The sequence below is a fragment of the Hydractinia symbiolongicarpus genome, chromosome 15 (genome assembly GCF_029227915.1).
Source record: "Hydractinia symbiolongicarpus strain clone_291-10 chromosome 15, HSymV2.1, whole genome shotgun sequence".
Taxonomy (NCBI): Eukaryota; Metazoa; Cnidaria; class Hydrozoa; order Anthoathecata; family Hydractiniidae; genus Hydractinia; species Hydractinia symbiolongicarpus.
This window is the reverse complement of record NC_079889.1, coordinates 2,045,375-2,061,712: the sequence shown is the minus strand read 5'-3', so window position 1 is coordinate 2,061,712 and position 16,338 is coordinate 2,045,375. Positions and strand designations below refer to the sequence as shown.

Here is a 16,338-nt window from a genome sequence, read left to right as displayed (position 1 = left end):
AGAAATTCACACCTTAAATAGTTTCAATAACATGTTTCGAAAGTGGAGTCACTACAATCTTTGTAGCCCCTTGAAGTACAACCTCGCCTAAGGTGCTGCTTTTATGAAAGGAACGGGTAAAGAATCACAGTGACCAGTCCAAGAAGGGCTATACTTACGACAGCGTTACGCCAACCCAGAATCATTATTTATTAGTAACTTAAATATCATTAATAACTTCTCTCTATATTTTTTTTTAAGAAAAACTTTGCACTACGTCTTACTAAATCATCGTTATAATTTTGCTTGATCTTTTTCCCTTGCATTTTTATTTCAGACATTGAGAAGTGCACAATTGTTGTGATTTACTTGATAGCTGTTGGCATCCTAAAGAGAAACCAGTAGCTCAATTGGTAGAGCAGGAGATATCTCCGATGTGGGTTTGAACCCTACCTGGTTTAAGTTCTGCAACATGCATAATTCTTTTTTTAAAAAACTGAAAAGTCAAAGATTCTCCGAACTAAACGTACGAAATAATTTACCTTTTGCAAAATTAGGCAATAAAAAAAATTAAAAAAATTATACTCAGCCAATGTCCAACAATTTAACCATATTTAAAATGTTATTAGCCTAAAATATTTGTTCTTATCTTTGTGTACGAATGGTTCAGTTGGTTAGCGCGTAGTTGCGTTGAATCATCCTGCTCCCACTGCTGTGGTTCAAACCCGAAGTTGTATCATATCGAACCAAAAATATTGCTTGAAAAAGCGGCAAGCGGAAAAAGCGACAAAAGATATGAATTCATTCACTATAGTTCCTATGAATCAGTGGCGCAGTTGGTTAGCGCGTTGCACTTTGAACATGTCATTCTCTGATTCGATACTTCGGTGGTTCAAACCCACAACAGGTAACAAAATGAGTCTAATGAGTCTTCGCATAGAACTAGTCAAATCAATATAAAATGTACAATTAATCTCAGTGAATGCTTAATAGTCTGTATCTGTAATGAGTCCTGACGTCTCTAAAACTACTCAAATCTACAAAATAGTCTCGGTAAAAGAAAAATTATCGGCAAATGTAATGAGTCTTCGCATCTATCAAACCAAAGTCAATAATCTGCCAATTAGTCTCAGTATCTCTCATGTGTCAAAAGTGAAGTGTCAGTTGTCTCTCAAGGTCTCGATCTCCAAAATCATAGGTTGGATAATTCCTCTCTGTGACACAAGCAACAGTGGGTGGCCAATGTGGTATTAAACCCACCGGAAACTACGACTGGGACAGCGCATTGGCAACAAGAAAATTAGAAAAGGTAGGAGTCTTGCATAATTTTACTTTGCAATTTGTTAATTTTTTTTAAAAAAAAACTAAAACAATTCCTTCAATGCACAGCGTAACTTAACGTGCCAAACATTTAATGAAAAGAATATGGCCCCACTGAATGATTAGAATAACTTAAATTTATTCACAACGAGACAAGATTTTTCCGCTCCATTGTAAATAAACGCGCGAAGTGCCTAACGCCTATCCATGTTCTGCTTATATTATGTTTCGCTTAATAAAAATGTAGCGCCAAAGAAGATCATGCCGTGGAACATTTAAATTAGGCAAAAGTGACTGAAGGAAATTACGTTATGACCCGCAATACTTACACACTAGCCTCCTACACTGCCGCCCTGTTTGTATCGCTCCCTAAAATAAGAATCCTGAGTTTTACAGAAAAAGCTAAAAATTAGTTAGTTGAAACTTAGTAACCCATTTCGGGGGAGTTTTTTACCTTAACATCCTGCTTCCTGTCAAACCTGATACTTATTACTGTCATTAAAACTTCTTTTCTTTTTAAATCAAGATAAATGAGCAAAGCTTACGAATTGTTTCCGCAACTGGGTTAAAAAACCCTCCCTTATAATATATTAGGAGGGAAAAACCGTGAAGCTAAAACAAAACTTGTAAGTTTTGCAACTGACTGCACTTCTTGTCTTATAACAAAACGCTCCTTCTGTCAAAAAAAATCAATTGAATTGGGAGATATATTTTGTGACATTCGTGTTGGTACTATAAAAAAAGACAACAAAAGCGACTTTTTTGGTAGGAATCTTGCCTTTTTAATTTTTTTTTTAAAATTACCGATTTAACGATTTTAAATATTATCAACAATTAAAGTATCACTGGCACAACTTTCAATTGCATCCCCCCTAAAAAAATGGAAGATTAAAATCGTTTGGAGAATTTCCTCAAATTTATTTTTAATTAAAACATAACATAGAACACAAGGAAAGAAAAGAAAAAAAACTTAATTTTGCCATTGGAATAAGGAAATGAATTCTTTTCTTATTTTATCGATGTAAATTCACCTTTGAAAGCAAAAGTAGATCTCAAAACAAAATGGAAACATCTTGTATGAAACGAAAAGATATATTCCATCGTAAGGTTGAATTTTCATTAGGCGGATCACAAACGCGCTGAGCGTTAAGGCTATTTTTTTAACATTTAAACATTTCAGTCATCCGCCAAACATAAGTATAATCAAAAAAAATGTAAAGGTGGTTTCGGCTAAAACACGAACTATCGGCATCAGGATCTATATAAAATTATAATCAGCGATTTAATATTCAAAATTGTAAAATTTTGAAACAAAAGGCTTTGTATGTACACACATAAAAAGCAATTTCTGGATTGGTGTTCCCATCACGTCAACAATTTTATTCAATAGCGAGTTGTTAGAAACATGCGTAAGAAAAACTATTTTGCCATGAGTAGTACATTTTTGACTAACAGAGCAATAGCCACCGCACACATAGTGAAAAATCAGCTTAATGTAAGTTAGGGTTAGGGTTAGGGTTAGAGTCAAAAGGTTATCCGAAACAGCTTATCCGAAACAGTATTTACTATCTACAAGTTAAAAAGTGTAGGTAATACTAAAATTAGTTTTCTTTTCGAAAAACACAATTTTAATTTAAATGAGATCAACATATGAAGAAAAGATTGGTTTAACCAAATTTCGTACCAACGGAATTTAATAACAGACTTATGTCTCACAGAAAAAACAGCCGCCACATTTAAAGCATCTGAAACACATAGTGAAAAATCAGCTAGCAAATGTGAGATTCGGGACGTTGAAGAGAGCAATACGATTGTCTGAAACAGTTTTAACTTTCGCGACGTTTTAAAATTTGTATTATTATTAATCTCTATAATAATAGCCGTCGTCTGCCTGTATCTGCGCGGACCCCCCGCTGAGTTAGAAAATAATGTTACGGAAACACGAATATCAAATGCGATACATTTTTATCAGCATTTTTGCGACGGGTAAATATAAAGGACGGGCGACCCCGTGGATTTTTCCACGGGCAATGACTAGTTATCATATATTAGTTAAACAATTAGTTAAAAAAAATTTTTTAAATGAATCAAAATAAAATTTCGAAAATTATATATTTCAGTAACACTTATGCGTGAAGGCGAGAATTGAACAATGTATCTACGAATTATCTGCAACAAGCGTTGGAAAAACATTTTTTACAGAAGAAAAATTTTTACTGACATTCTTAAGCCGACCAACCATTTTTAGAAAATTTTCTGCTTAAGCATTTATTACTTTAGATGTATGATTATCCATGCTTATTTTAATTAAATATACAAGACGCCGCGAAATTTTTCTGACTAAAGTTTTAATAAGCGAATTTTTTTGTCACTAATTTACCAATAATGTATTGTAAATAATGAACACAAAATTAACTTTGACACAAAAAATGATAAAAAGCGCTACGACCAGTGAGTAAGAATAAAAGCTATTTGATCAAAGAATTAATGATTGAATGCGCAAGCTTATTTAAAACAATACAACGATGAAACCAAATGAAAGAATTGACCTCGCTTCCAAAGAATAGAACTTTAATTATCAACCTAGCCTATTTTTTTCAAACCAAATAAAGCAATCACGGCAAGTAATAATAAGAAAATGACATGATAAATGCAGAAGCATCAAATAACTATATTCCTTTCCTTCCCTTTCCTTATGACAGAGTGCAAAATTAAAGATGTACTGGGCACCAAGAAGAGACAAGTGAAAAGAAATATACCCTCTCAGCAATCCTACTTCCTGTTTGAAAGTAATGCAGTGAATGATCAGACGATTATCTTTTTAAGAAAAAAGATGTGAAGTTAATTTTAATTAATCGCTTTCATTTTCTTCATTTCAATAGCGGAGCAAATAATTTTGCACTGAAATCGGAACGAATGTCATTATGTCGAAATTATTGAAAACCTTCCACTCATCAAACCTACCTAGCCTACCTATACATTCCACTCTGACGCTTTATATCCCTGAAAATAGTTTATCTTAATCTCCCCAGCTAGTGCATAAAGCAAGGCCCCAACACCTTAGTCGTTTCATCCTAACTCAAAATGTCCCAAAGCATGATCAAAAGTGACGCTACCTGACGCGCTCGGAAACTTATGCATTCCACAAATACTCATAACCACATACCTTTAGAAGCAAGTTCTCGAGTTGCAAAAACGAAAACAAAACCTTCCTTATTATAACGGATAAACAAAAAACAACATTTGTTTAAACTGATGCAGGACGACTATTACAAATCCGAATTAAATAGTTACTCGAGAACTTGCTTCTCCACAAGGTATGCACATATAACTTTCGTAGATAACAATAAATAGTCGTTTGGTTCGATAGCCAGCGTTATCTCGACACCTAAAAAATAAGAAAGAATAATAAAAATGAAGTCAAAAGAACAAAAAAATTTAAATATGATATATAAAGATATAATATGTAAAAAAAACAGTAACTTATTATCACGGTATCACTATTAACTATATCAACGCTAGGCATTCTTGCTAATAAGTTTCCAGGGAAAAGGGAAGGGAGTGAATTTAACCACCTCACTCAAAAAAACTGTTGAATGCCAAAAGCTATTTTGAAGAAACTTGGCATGAATATAAGATAAAAGATATACTATATTATATAAGGAATATAAGAAATTGATTGGCAAATAAAAAAAAGCTGAAGTCAGTGATTTTATAGTGACGTGATCCATTGTCTCTTTTTCTTTTTTTTAGGATCACAAAATAGGATTTCAAACTTTTATTTATTAAAAGTTCCAAATAAAGTTAATTGCAGTTGAATGTTGTTATTTCTATGTGATGAAATGTTTAACAACTTTTTACTGTTCCCCAGTTTATTGGAATAGGAAATTTATCTGGTTTCAGAAAAAGATAAAGACGCGTCATCAGGTGTTTATCACTCAAACATGTGTAGTACATCACATGACATAAAATTAATCCTAAAAGCCACCAGATTTGATACTAAACAAACTTTATCCATAAGAAATAGACTAAGTTAGTTATCTGGCGTACTATCCTTTTAACAAAAATATCAAATTTTTGTTAAGTATGGATTTGATTATTGACCATCAAGGATCTTTTAACATTATAATGCAGGCAATATTCATGAAGAGAATACTTCTGTCATGATCATTCAAGTTACTAGATATTTTACTTATAATTACTGAACTGTCTATGGTGCGTCTCTTTTCAGGCATAAAGCTATACTTGGGAAAGATGGTGGTACAGAAAGTTTTCTTAAAGCGTTGTGCAAGGCTTCAAACGAAATGAATAAAAGCGTTACGTACAGCTAAGCAGTTTTTCAGGACGGACTGTTTACCGAAGACAGGTAATTGAGTGGTAAAAGACACCACGTTTTAGCGGTGTTGGATCAGTACTTTAGGAGTTATAATAAATAGTAGTGAGTAAGTGGTGAAATTGAAAAAATCCTCCCTCTTTAACATAAACAGGGTTATAATGAAAATAACCAATTAAAGCAACAACCATTTGAACCAGACACAAACTTCCTTATCTAAACAGCGTTCTTGTTGGTGATGCCATGATCTTAACAACAAATAATAAACAACACTCTTACCGATAAAACACGAAAGCTCTTATAAAATAAGCATATATATGCTTGTTTGTATAATAAACAACAAAAATAAACAAGTCACATACCTGGAAAGTTCCAAATAAATTCATCGGATGAAAAAAATATTTTAATGCGTCCACTCGCATCTCTTATATTTTTTTATCCTGTTATATTTTATAAAAACATAGCATTTCACAACTCTGCATTTCTCAAGGGAGTTATTATGCTACATTTGTTAATTTCAAAAGTGTTAGAAGGCTGGTTTCCATCAGGAGTAATTTCACGCGGATTTAAATTTTTTTACGCAATTATTGGTTATTAAGAAATAGCATATTGTACAAATTTTTTCCGGTTTTACCAACCCTACCCCCTACCCCTTTTCAGCTTTCGCCGATATGCCCTCCACTAGGGCTGCGATAGCTTTTACTTCAGCGGCAACCGCCAGTAATATCTTTTAATACAGCCAGCACGAAGGTGTTGTGCCATACGACTGTCTCACCAACTGTGGCAACAGCAGCAGTAACTGTAACGACGCCTGAGCAAAGTTGTCTGGAGAACAACATATCTTGAACTTGGGGTAAATTCTGCGACAACGACATGACATTCAAACACTATTAATTTTACCGAAGTTATACAAACAGAGTGGCACGTTATTTCTAGAACACAGCAGGGTTTGTTACTTTACCTCAAGACCTTGATGCAACTCGTCCTGCAGCTTTGAACTGGGGTGACTATAATACTAACTTTAACACCACAGCAAAATTTTTATAACGGAAATGTTTGTATAGATGATATAGCTATAACTGGAAATATTTTACGTGAATTTCAAGCACGTGCGTCGTCCCTACCAGCTTTTGTGCAAGCAGTTATAGAGCGTATTCAAAAAGGTGAGAATGTTAATTTTGACCAATTGCTTCGACTTATACAACTCCTCATTTGCGGAACGTGTACCAACTGCCAGTGCCGTTTTTCCCATTGGTATAACTTGTGTGGAGAAGCCCATTTAGCCCTACAAGGTTGCACTATCAATACAGCTTATTTTGAGTCGGTTTTGGAGGGTATACATGTCAATCATTAGTTTCTTTTGTGGTCTCATTTTCTTTTGGCTTCGATATTGGGTACCAAGGGCCGCACATATCCGCTAGGCCCCCATAACTTATTATCGATTCGATCTAACGCGCTTCAAGTATGGCAGGTAATCACTATGGCAGGTAATCAGCAAAGAACTTACACTGGGTCCCATTTTTTGCCCATTTCTCGTACTGCCAATTCGCGCATTTAATTGTTCTTTTCTTGGTGCTGTTCTCAAAAAATACGACAGCTTTAGAATCATTCTCGCCCTGTACACGAGGGAATCGGTAAGAAGAATTCTCAATAAGGTGTTCCAGTTTTGAATTGCAGTCAAATTTGTGTCCTCCTTGCGCACCAATTCCTTCATAACTTTAAAAAACATCAAGTATGTGTTTATTCTTTGTCCTGTTAGACAGGACCAGTTGGGTTTATTAGGATACTGTTGGCAGGGATAGTATTCTGTTGTTATGTTGGATTTTTATAATGAGAATAAAGAGAAAAGTTTTTTTAATGAGAATAAAGAGAAAGTTCTTTTTTTTTCAAACACATCTCTGCTTTATCATTTTTTTATTTTAAGTAAGTGTATAGTGTAGGAAAATTTGGGTTTATTAGGATACTGTTGGCAGGGATAGTATTCTGTTGTTATGTTGGATTTTTATCGTGATTTTCAGGATCCCTTTGTTATTTTCTATCTTCATGATTTTTATGTGTGCGGGAAATTGTGAGATGAGGTTGCGACGAATATAAATGCCATTCAGTTCCTTTGCTTTAAAACAGAAGTGCATTTAGCCGAAAACAGAAGGAAGGGGCCAGCAGAGTCACTAAAATATTTGGGAATAGAGATTGATGGATCTCAACAAATCATTTGGTCAGTCAAAAAGAAATATACAGAATTACGGCAACAAATGCAAACTTCTTTCTTTGATCAGGTCATTACCCTTCGCATCAAAGGTTTTATTTATTTATTTATTCTTTTTTAAAAGTCGATATACAATATACAATAAAACATGCTAGATACATTAATTAAAAAAAAAAATTGTTAGCCTTGGGCTAATTAAAATCGACTGTCCTAAAATAATGTTTCTAAAAAAATAGGAGATTTATATTATAATAGTAAGAAGCTAATTCGTATATCCTACGTTACAAATATATGTGGCACAGGGACGACAACTGCACTGAATAAATGGAATGGTGTTTAGCCCGTGATGAAATAAAGACAACGAAGGGGCATTTCGGACAGAGTTTGGAAGCTTCTCCCATAATTTAGAAGCAATATAAGATACGCTTAATAGACCATGCTTTGTGGTGCGACTTCTGCGCCTTTCAAGAGAACTTGATGCACGGAAACTATATGCTGTGTTTTTGAATGCAAAAACATCATTCATGTAGGATGGATTCTGTTTCATTTTTGTTTTAAAAACCTCCTTTAACAATTTTCGGCAGAACTTTTCATGAATACTGATTCTGCATTCATTTTCAATTCTGTCGCATAAAAGTCTATTTGCTCTACTATGAATGCTATTAACTTTATGTAGTAGATCTCTACTTGAAAATCCCCATTTTTTGTACCTCTTTGCAGACGCCTCAGGTTCAGCTTTTGCGGCAGTATATAACCACCGTTGGTTTTATTCGACTTTACCGAAGTGGCTTTGTCAATTCCATATAAACGGTTAGAAACTTTTTGCCATTGTAGCAGCTGTCACGACCTGAGGTTCTGAATGGTGTAACCAACAAGTAATATTCTACACAGACAATGCATCTATAGTGTAGGAAGTCGTACTGGTACTACGCTGCTCTGAGCATACATGTTCATCTAGCCGTCATTTTGACGCGTAGACTGACTTGATGGTGCACGACATCGTGATTTCTTCACATCGTACAAGAGTGACAGTCACCTTACGTTCATCAAGGACAGATCCGTTTCGCACAGTATGCCAGGTTAGGATTGACACCACTAACACTTATGCTTGTCCGATTCGGGCAATATGTTGGTCTTACATTGCCCTTATCTACATTTCAGAATTTAACGCTTTTTACTCGGGTGGACATAGTTCAGCTGCTTCGACTTTGCTTATCCAGGTTGCCAAACAATAAACATCAGAATACACATCCTGGGTAGATGGTCAAACGACGCCTGTGGCCGTTACCTTTAATTGGATAGCACGACACTGTCACACAACCCTCGCAAAGGATTTCTCTATGACTCAGGCTCTTACTCAAAACCTGGGTCAATCTACTTCATCATCATTTCAGGTTTAATACGCTTTATGCGGTTTGGGGAAATTTTTTTGGAGGCTGGGGGGGGGGGTGGTGGTGCGTGTAGCAACATAAGGTTTATGTAGTGTTTAACATCAGGGAAAGCTCATCGAATGTTGATAAAAGTGACTGAGTGTTTATATGTGCAATGGAATTATAGTTACTATGCTTTTGAGATTTTCTAAATGAGGGCTGCTAATAAGTTTGTCCGTGATTAACTTAACGACAGATACAGTTAACTTAACGACAGATACAATTAACTTAACGACAGATACAATTAATTTTACGACAGATACAATTAACTTAACGACAGATACAATTAACTTAACGACAGATACAATTCATTAACTTATCATTTGTTCCGTTCCCCAGTTACATTGAGGTCACAATTTGCTTTACGCCTCAAAACCGACCTCCCTGTAACGGACAAGTCCAACAATGTGCCATTTAAAACAATTCTTGTAGAAGACTGTCCAAATTTTAAGTTAAGATAACGCAGAATCTCAAATTTTTTTTGTGAAGTCTGATTCTATTTTTACTTTTTTGAATGCAAAAATAGCATGTTCGCAATATACATTGTATTTAGGCGTCATATTTTCACAAACCAGTCTCTTGGCACACTTTACGGTTGATTTTACTATACTTTAACACCCCAGAGCAAGTTTATAAAGTAGTATTAGCCAATTTGGAATGAGCCTCTGTATAAGGACACTCTTTTGAGGTCCGATGGTGTATGCTACATAGAGATTTCAGTGTATGGCTCTTTGCAATTCATGGATTGCAAAGAGCCATACACTCCGACAAAAATTGCGACATTCCAAATTTTGTCAAGATAAAGCAGATTAAATATCAAGAATTAGTTTTGGGATTTTATGTACTACTTCATGTGCTCCTATTGGCCATTCCAACATAATTTTTCTGACTTATATCTCTTTTTCAGCTAGTTTACTTGTTTTTAAATTTGATATGTGTAACTTTTCTCTTTCAATTAGGGTAAAATCACGATTCTTACCATTGTCTCCACATTGTATTTGTTTCCAAACAGTTTTATTATGTCGTTTCTTATGTCTAATATACTTTTGTCAGAGATTTTGTTTTGTCATGGGTTGTAATCGTAAATTCTCAGTTTTCCCTTATAGAAAAATTTACGGTAGTGTGTTCGATTCAAGTGCGAAACGATTAATATCTTTGGCGGTTGTCTAGTTAAGCATTTGCTGTGCTTACACGACTTACGTAGCTAAAATAGGAGCTTAAAATGCAATAGGTGCCCTTCGCAGGATCTTCGTTGATAGCAGTACAAAAAAGAACTGAAAAGGCTACCCTGGGTAAATAATAATACTGCTATTATTAAATTTCTAACTCTCGCCTCCAATCATGTGACTATGCCTATTGTATTATTGTGATATTCCCGCTGCTGAAATAGCCTACTGAAACCTTCATCCCTATAATGTTCCCATTATTATCCTGAAAATCATTTATTATCTTAAAATAATTTATTCTCTTTTTTCTACCTAAAGAAGATCTATTATTTTACAAATTAATTTTTAAAGTCATATGCATGATAACTTACGTAAATATTGAGACAGAAAATAATCTTGCTCGTGTGATTTACTATCGTTAAAAATCTGAGTGTTCATTTTGCGTAATTAATTCAAAAATCAAATTAATAGGGAAACGATTTTTTGTTCCTCCTGAAAAATACTTAATCAATAATTTAAGTGTTTTTTAAAAATTCAGTGACGATACACAAAACGACTTTAAAAAAATTGAATATTTTGATCAATTCGCGTAAGTGCAGCTAACTGTAATTGCGCCTTAAAACATAGATGATATAATTTTTGAATGGGTCTGAGATATGGAAAATGTTTTAAGAATGTTGCCATGGTAACACAGGACATCAATAATGACAACATATCAGATTTCTTTTATGAGTTGCTTTACATAAAATATAAAGGAATTACAAATATTTAAAAAGTATTAATAAAAACTTAAAAAAATATTTTTATTATGTACTAACAAATATCGCAGAGAAAAAAATTTCAACAGCTTGATGAAAATATGCAAACATCCTTGATCCAACTTAACGCTTCTAATAATTGCTTTAAGCGAAAGATACTAGAAGCATTTTATATTGGATCTTTTAAAACCACTTTTTAATGAACAGGTTGAGTCTAAAAGGTTATTGTTGTATCGTAACGGGGTCACATAATTTATGACAAAAACTTTTTACGTTTCTTTTCAATCAATTAAGTTTTGGGGCACGTTTTTAACTTTAGGTGTACATTATGGTAATCCACTTTCTTCGTAATTCATTTTACCTGATGGTGTAGTAATATGCTACGAGAAGCTTCCAAGAAAGTATTTTAGTCGAATATAATATGTTCTAAAATATTTTTTATTTAAGTTTGTTCTACAATCTTTTTTTTATAGTTAATGCTATTTGACATATGCAGACAAACACATGCACTAGCTATTCCACAAAAAGCTAAAATAAAAAAAGCAAAGTATTGATTGAATGGGAAACGAAGAGCTTGTTCATGTCTTGCGGTCTTTTCAACATTGTGAAGTGACCAAGAAAATAGCGATCCAAATAACGACGGGGTAATGGTCCTAAATATAATAAGAGGCGCCATATGTAACAAAAAAATTACGGTCTCTTGAATTACGATCTCCCAATTAAGCTAAATTAATAAAATATGCGACTGCGCAATTGAATAAGTTCAAGCCGAAAACGAGACAATTGTAGACATTTATAAGCAAAGGTTTTTTTTCTTTCATTGGCCTCCTACGATATCTCTTAAAGAACTAATTAAATACGCGCCTGGTGTTATCTGACATAAATTCGGTAAATATATCGCAAAAATAAATAATATGTCTATTTTTAACAGGTTTAAATCGTTTCGACTTATTTTGACAAAAGCAGCTATATAGTATCATGTAAATAATTTTTAGTTTACCTCCCAATAGCCGACACTGTCATCCCGATGCCGTTAGCTGTACACGTCAAATCTGCTTCGACGGAATTATTTAAAAATAAAGCTATCGTTATTGCAGAACCTTCCACGCAGAGTCGTATGATCGTCAGCACCAAAATTAAAACAATCCAAAATAATGTACTATATAAAAAAAAAATACAATGACACCCTAGTTTCCCTTATGGGGATTCCTAACTCAAACATGATTTTTTTTATATGTTGTAAAGAATAATTTTTGGAATTTTTTAAAAATCTCTTCTTGTTCTCAAGATATTATGCTTCAAAGATTTTGTGCTGACCTTATGACATTATCATTAATGATGTAATAAGGTAGTTAGTATAAATTATTACTTGAGATATTTTGCAAATTCACTTAATATCAAAACTTTTAAGTAGCATGATATCTTGGTAGGTTCGAAGTTTTGTAGTTTAACAATGGCCTCATCTTTAATCTATATTATAATACCCGTATACGTCTGTCCGTCCGTAAATTACAAAAGTAACCGTTGCCCATTTTTATTTCGGCATAAATTATAAATTTTTTTTCTAGTGGTAGAAACTCGTTTCTTTCGTAAGTTGATCGTTTAAAATCAGTTTTTTCTTATGGTAAAATAAAAATAAAAAAACATTCTCAGGATATAAAAATGCGAAGAAATAAAGGTATATAACCACCCAACAAAAAACGCATAATTAAATATAGTAACAAATGATTCATCTTTTCTTTTGCACTATGAAAGAAACAATAGTCACCGAAGACCGATTCTATACCAAAAATTCGGTAACTTTAATGAAAAATATACGTACCAATATACAACCCCTTCTGGATTAAATTTTTTAAAAGATTTATCAATTTTTTAACTGACGCTGTGAAATTTGCATAGAATTTAAATGAATGTTGCTTAGATGTGTCTCTTTCTCTTTTTAAATCTCCTTGATATGACGCATAATAAAACAGTTATCCATCACGGTTATATGAAACACTAGAATTACTTAGTCTCAATTTATTAAAAGGTAAGAGGAACCAAAAATCCATCCTAGATTATCTTGCTAATCTTGGTAAAAATCCGTTTAACCCTATTCTACTCATCTCCAATGTCTGCTAGTCTCCTTTTATGTTCTTATGGCTCACCGCAACCAACACTGGCCACAAAGGGTAACCACAACCCATAGAAATCATTCCTGTAGTAGGCCGGCCAAAACCCCATAGAAATGTAAACAATCCCATAGACTAACCCGACAGGTTAACCACTACTCTATGAAAGGTTTATCAGAACCCTATAGAAGAATATAAACAACCAGCATTGCCTCCAACAAAAAAGACTTACACATTTGAAATTTGTGTTAGAATAACAACTACCGGAAACAACAATGACTGAAGTATTGTACAGTATATAAAGATCTAAAAATAAGAACATTAGAAACCAGTCAATTTCGTAGCACTTGCATTTTGAAATATTTTGAAGGAAGATGTAAATCATTTCGACTCTGCGACACACCGTGCACTACAAATGAAATAGGCATCAAAAACCCACGTAAAACATTTTCCCCTAAACATTGTCAGGTTTAGGAAAATCACACTTAACGAATTTTTTTTGCAGATTCTATAAAAACAAACAACCTACTTTTTTCGAGCCATATTTGCGAATAAGCAATAATAAAAAATAAATAAAATTCAATATTATAAAACTCGCTTCTGTTGGTCAGCCAAAGTATAGCATGATTCTGGATTAAAGACAGCGTTTTTAGTCTTTTTTAAAATTTATTATGCTTCGTTTTACAAAAATGTTTGTTAGCATTTTCATTAAGAAAGCTGAAAAAACGTTTAAGTAATTTGTTGTCAATTTGAATAAAAAAAGTACACACAATGAATTAAAACTTTTGAACAAAATGCAGCTCTAACACGTTGTCACGTATCTTAGTGGAGCCAGACTTAATTTAGGAAAGAAGAATTACCTACCCATGTAGCTGTAGGTATTTCAACGAAGGTACTGATGATTGCTACTAAAAGTAGCGCTACGCCAATGTTTGCAGTGCTAAACTCAAATCCACCTAAGCAAGAAAGAAAGATAAAAGGGGTTATTCTCAAGAAAACTTTGTTTCGTTTCCTGCTGTCATAATAATGATAGGAATCTCGTTCTACCGTATTTTTTAGATGTGGCTGCGAACACAGAAAATAGCTCGTCATAAGCGATCGCAATTGGACGATAGGTTCCACACAAAAGCCAGGTCATAAGACAAGATTTGTTACTAGATGCAAGAAATTCCAATAAACAATTAAAACATGTTTTTCTAAATTATTTAATTTTGCCTAAAAAATGTTTGTTTAGGACTAGCTGTGAATCCTTCCAATGCACTTCAACGGCATTTAGTGTTGCTGCAATAATATAAGTTCATGTTTAATCTGTCGTATCTTTAAAATAATGTCATTTGCAATTTAGAAAGACGGTTAAAACACGTCCACTTTTCACAATAATATAGTATACCTTGCTTTTACTAAAAAACTATGTGGCAAGAGTTATGTGTACTTTCCAAGGTCTGTCAAAAAAAACACAACATAAAACATACCGCGTTAATTTTAGGATCTTTGATCTTGAATTACTGTAAGGCTTCGTCGTGTCTGCAATGTATTTAATATAATCAAGTGTTAAAATTAACTAAAGTTGGTGTCATTTTATTATTACACTTAATTAATATTTAGATTGACAGAAACAGTTCTCAGGTTATGGGTAAATTTCAGACAGGTAATGCCCAAATTTCTTAAAACCTATACCTGAACTCTTTTGAAGCAACAGATCAGTTTGAGATTGTTCCTCCGTATTAGTTAGAACTTCTTTCTTCCGCCTAAGTCAAAATCATATCTTCACTGTACGCATGTTGATAATAATACAACGTGTAGACACTAGTTTTCAACCGTGTTACAAAATGATTTATACTGCTATACGTAGTAACGAAAAATCAGGATAAAAGCTTTGCATAAGCAAACAAACAAAGAAACAAGGGGGAGCGCGATCAAGCAAGCAAGAAAAACACACAAACCAACAAGAGATATTGGTTATAGTGTATGCAACGAGGACATGGTTTTTGTCAATAAGAATGGTTCACAAAACGAATGTGTGTTTTACAATAGCAAATGTGTGATATAGTTGTAACACTAAATGTTATTTCGCTTTACCTTTTATCATCAGGTAGAATGTAAACAGCAAAAGGAATTAACACAGCGAAAGAAACCACCAAGGCAAGTTGAGGAAGAAGAACACCATAACGATCAAACAGCGAATCTAAAAACAATCAGCTCTCAGGTTCAAATAAGTGGAGAAAAAACTTCTGTATGCACTTCTTTTGGCAAATGGTAAAAGAAAATAGGCCTTGTTAGCCTATCAACGACAGTTATTCTACAAATCCACCCATTTAAAGATGTGTACTGAGAAACACAGCCTCTCCAAAGGCATAACTGCTAGAAGTATGACCCCATATATTTTTTGATTAGTGTTTTATTTTGTAGGAAAGATCATAGTCTTCTGCACTACAAACCCTTCCACTTGGTATTGAAATAAAATAATATACCTTTTGTAAATACTTGCGGATAGTGTACTGCAGGGAACGCCAAAAAAGCTGTAAATAAGAATTAAATTATTATGGACAAGCTGTTTCATTCCGAACATAAAAGTTATCTTAAAAGTGTATTGCATAACAAAGATCAAGGTCAAAAGGAAAGACTGAGCTGACAAGTACTTTGCGTTTGCAGTCGAAACCGGCTGGTTTTATTACTTGAATGCATTTGGTCCAAAGACCAGTAAGGAAATGAGAGATTTAATTATAGGTCACGAAAAAAGAAGAAGAAAATACACGATCGAATTTAATATTATTAGGATAAAAGATCAAGCTTGGTCTGTACTTTTAGTCTCTGGCTTTGTATTTTACAGTAAAACTAGTTTTTGCAACATTATATATTGACTTGATACCTCCAATGCTTGGTCCAAGGACAAGTCCAGCGGAGTAAGAACTCATTAGTAACGTCATCCCTTAAAGCCTAAAAAAAGATGTTCATGAAAAAGTGTTAAAGCAACTAAGATGTACCAAATATACTAACTTTTTTACGCTATCTCATATATTTGTGTCTTTTATTTT

General features: G+C 33.6%; 2 protein-coding genes across 3 annotated transcripts; both read right to left on the bottom strand.

Moving 5' to 3' along the window:
• Nucleotides 1-11,500: 11,500 nt before the first annotated feature.
• Nucleotides 11,501-14,006, bottom strand: LOC130628618 (uncharacterized). The gene is made up of 5 exons (XM_057441600.1): nucleotides 13,979-14,006; nucleotides 13,833-13,903; nucleotides 13,536-13,609; nucleotides 12,193-12,351; nucleotides 11,501-11,845 (listed from the first exon to the last, which is right to left on the bottom strand). Exons 1-5 carry the CDS (start codon nucleotides 14,004-14,006, stop codon nucleotides 11,635-11,637), a joined length of 543 nt encoding a protein of 180 aa, XP_057297583.1. The 3' UTR covers nucleotides 11,501-11,634.
• Nucleotides 13,887-16,235, bottom strand: LOC130629176 (uncharacterized). 2 transcript variants are annotated; one of them, XM_057442297.1, is made up of 7 exons: nucleotides 16,173-16,235; nucleotides 15,775-15,822; nucleotides 15,383-15,488; nucleotides 14,981-15,051; nucleotides 14,776-14,827; nucleotides 14,351-14,457; nucleotides 13,887-14,259 (listed from the first exon to the last, which is right to left on the bottom strand). In XM_057442297.1, exons 1-7 carry the CDS (start codon nucleotides 16,228-16,230, stop codon nucleotides 14,141-14,143), a joined length of 561 nt encoding a protein of 186 aa, XP_057298280.1. In that variant the 5' UTR covers nucleotides 16,231-16,235; the 3' UTR covers nucleotides 13,887-14,140. The 2 variants fall into 2 exon arrangements, with proteins under 2 accessions (XP_057298280.1, XP_057298281.1); XM_057442298.1 differs by lacking the exon at nucleotides 14,351-14,457 and having other exon boundaries at nucleotides 14,124-14,259.
• Between the last annotated feature and the right edge of the window lie 103 nt (nucleotides 16,236-16,338).

What these genes read in the sequence shown, in the direction of transcription:
- LOC130629176 (XM_057442297.1), bottom strand. Translation starts at nt 16,230, where the DNA reads ATGACGTTACTAATGAGTTCTTACTCCGCTGGACTTGTCCTTGGACCA. An exon ending in ATTCTACCTGATGATAAAAG is followed by an intron (nt 15,052 to 15,382) that starts GTAAAGCGAAAT and finishes ATTTTGACTTAG; the next exon opens with GCGGAAGAAAGAAGTTCTAA. An exon ending in AGCCACATCTAAAAAATACG is followed by an intron (nt 14,260 to 14,350) that starts GTAGAACGAGAT and finishes TTTCTTGCTTAG; the next exon opens with GTGGATTTGAGTTTAGCACT.
- LOC130628618 (XM_057441600.1), bottom strand. Translation starts at nt 14,006, where the DNA reads ATGCTAACAAACATTTTTGTAAAACGAA. An exon ending in CTAACACAAATTTCAAATGT is followed by an intron (nt 12,352 to 13,535) that starts GTAAGTCTTTTT and finishes TTTTTTATATAG; the next exon opens with TACATTATTTTGGATTGTTT. An exon ending in ACAGTGTCGGCTATTGGGAG is followed by an intron (nt 11,846 to 12,192) that starts GTAAACTAAAAA and finishes TATTATATTTAG; the next exon opens with GACCATTACCCCGTCGTTAT.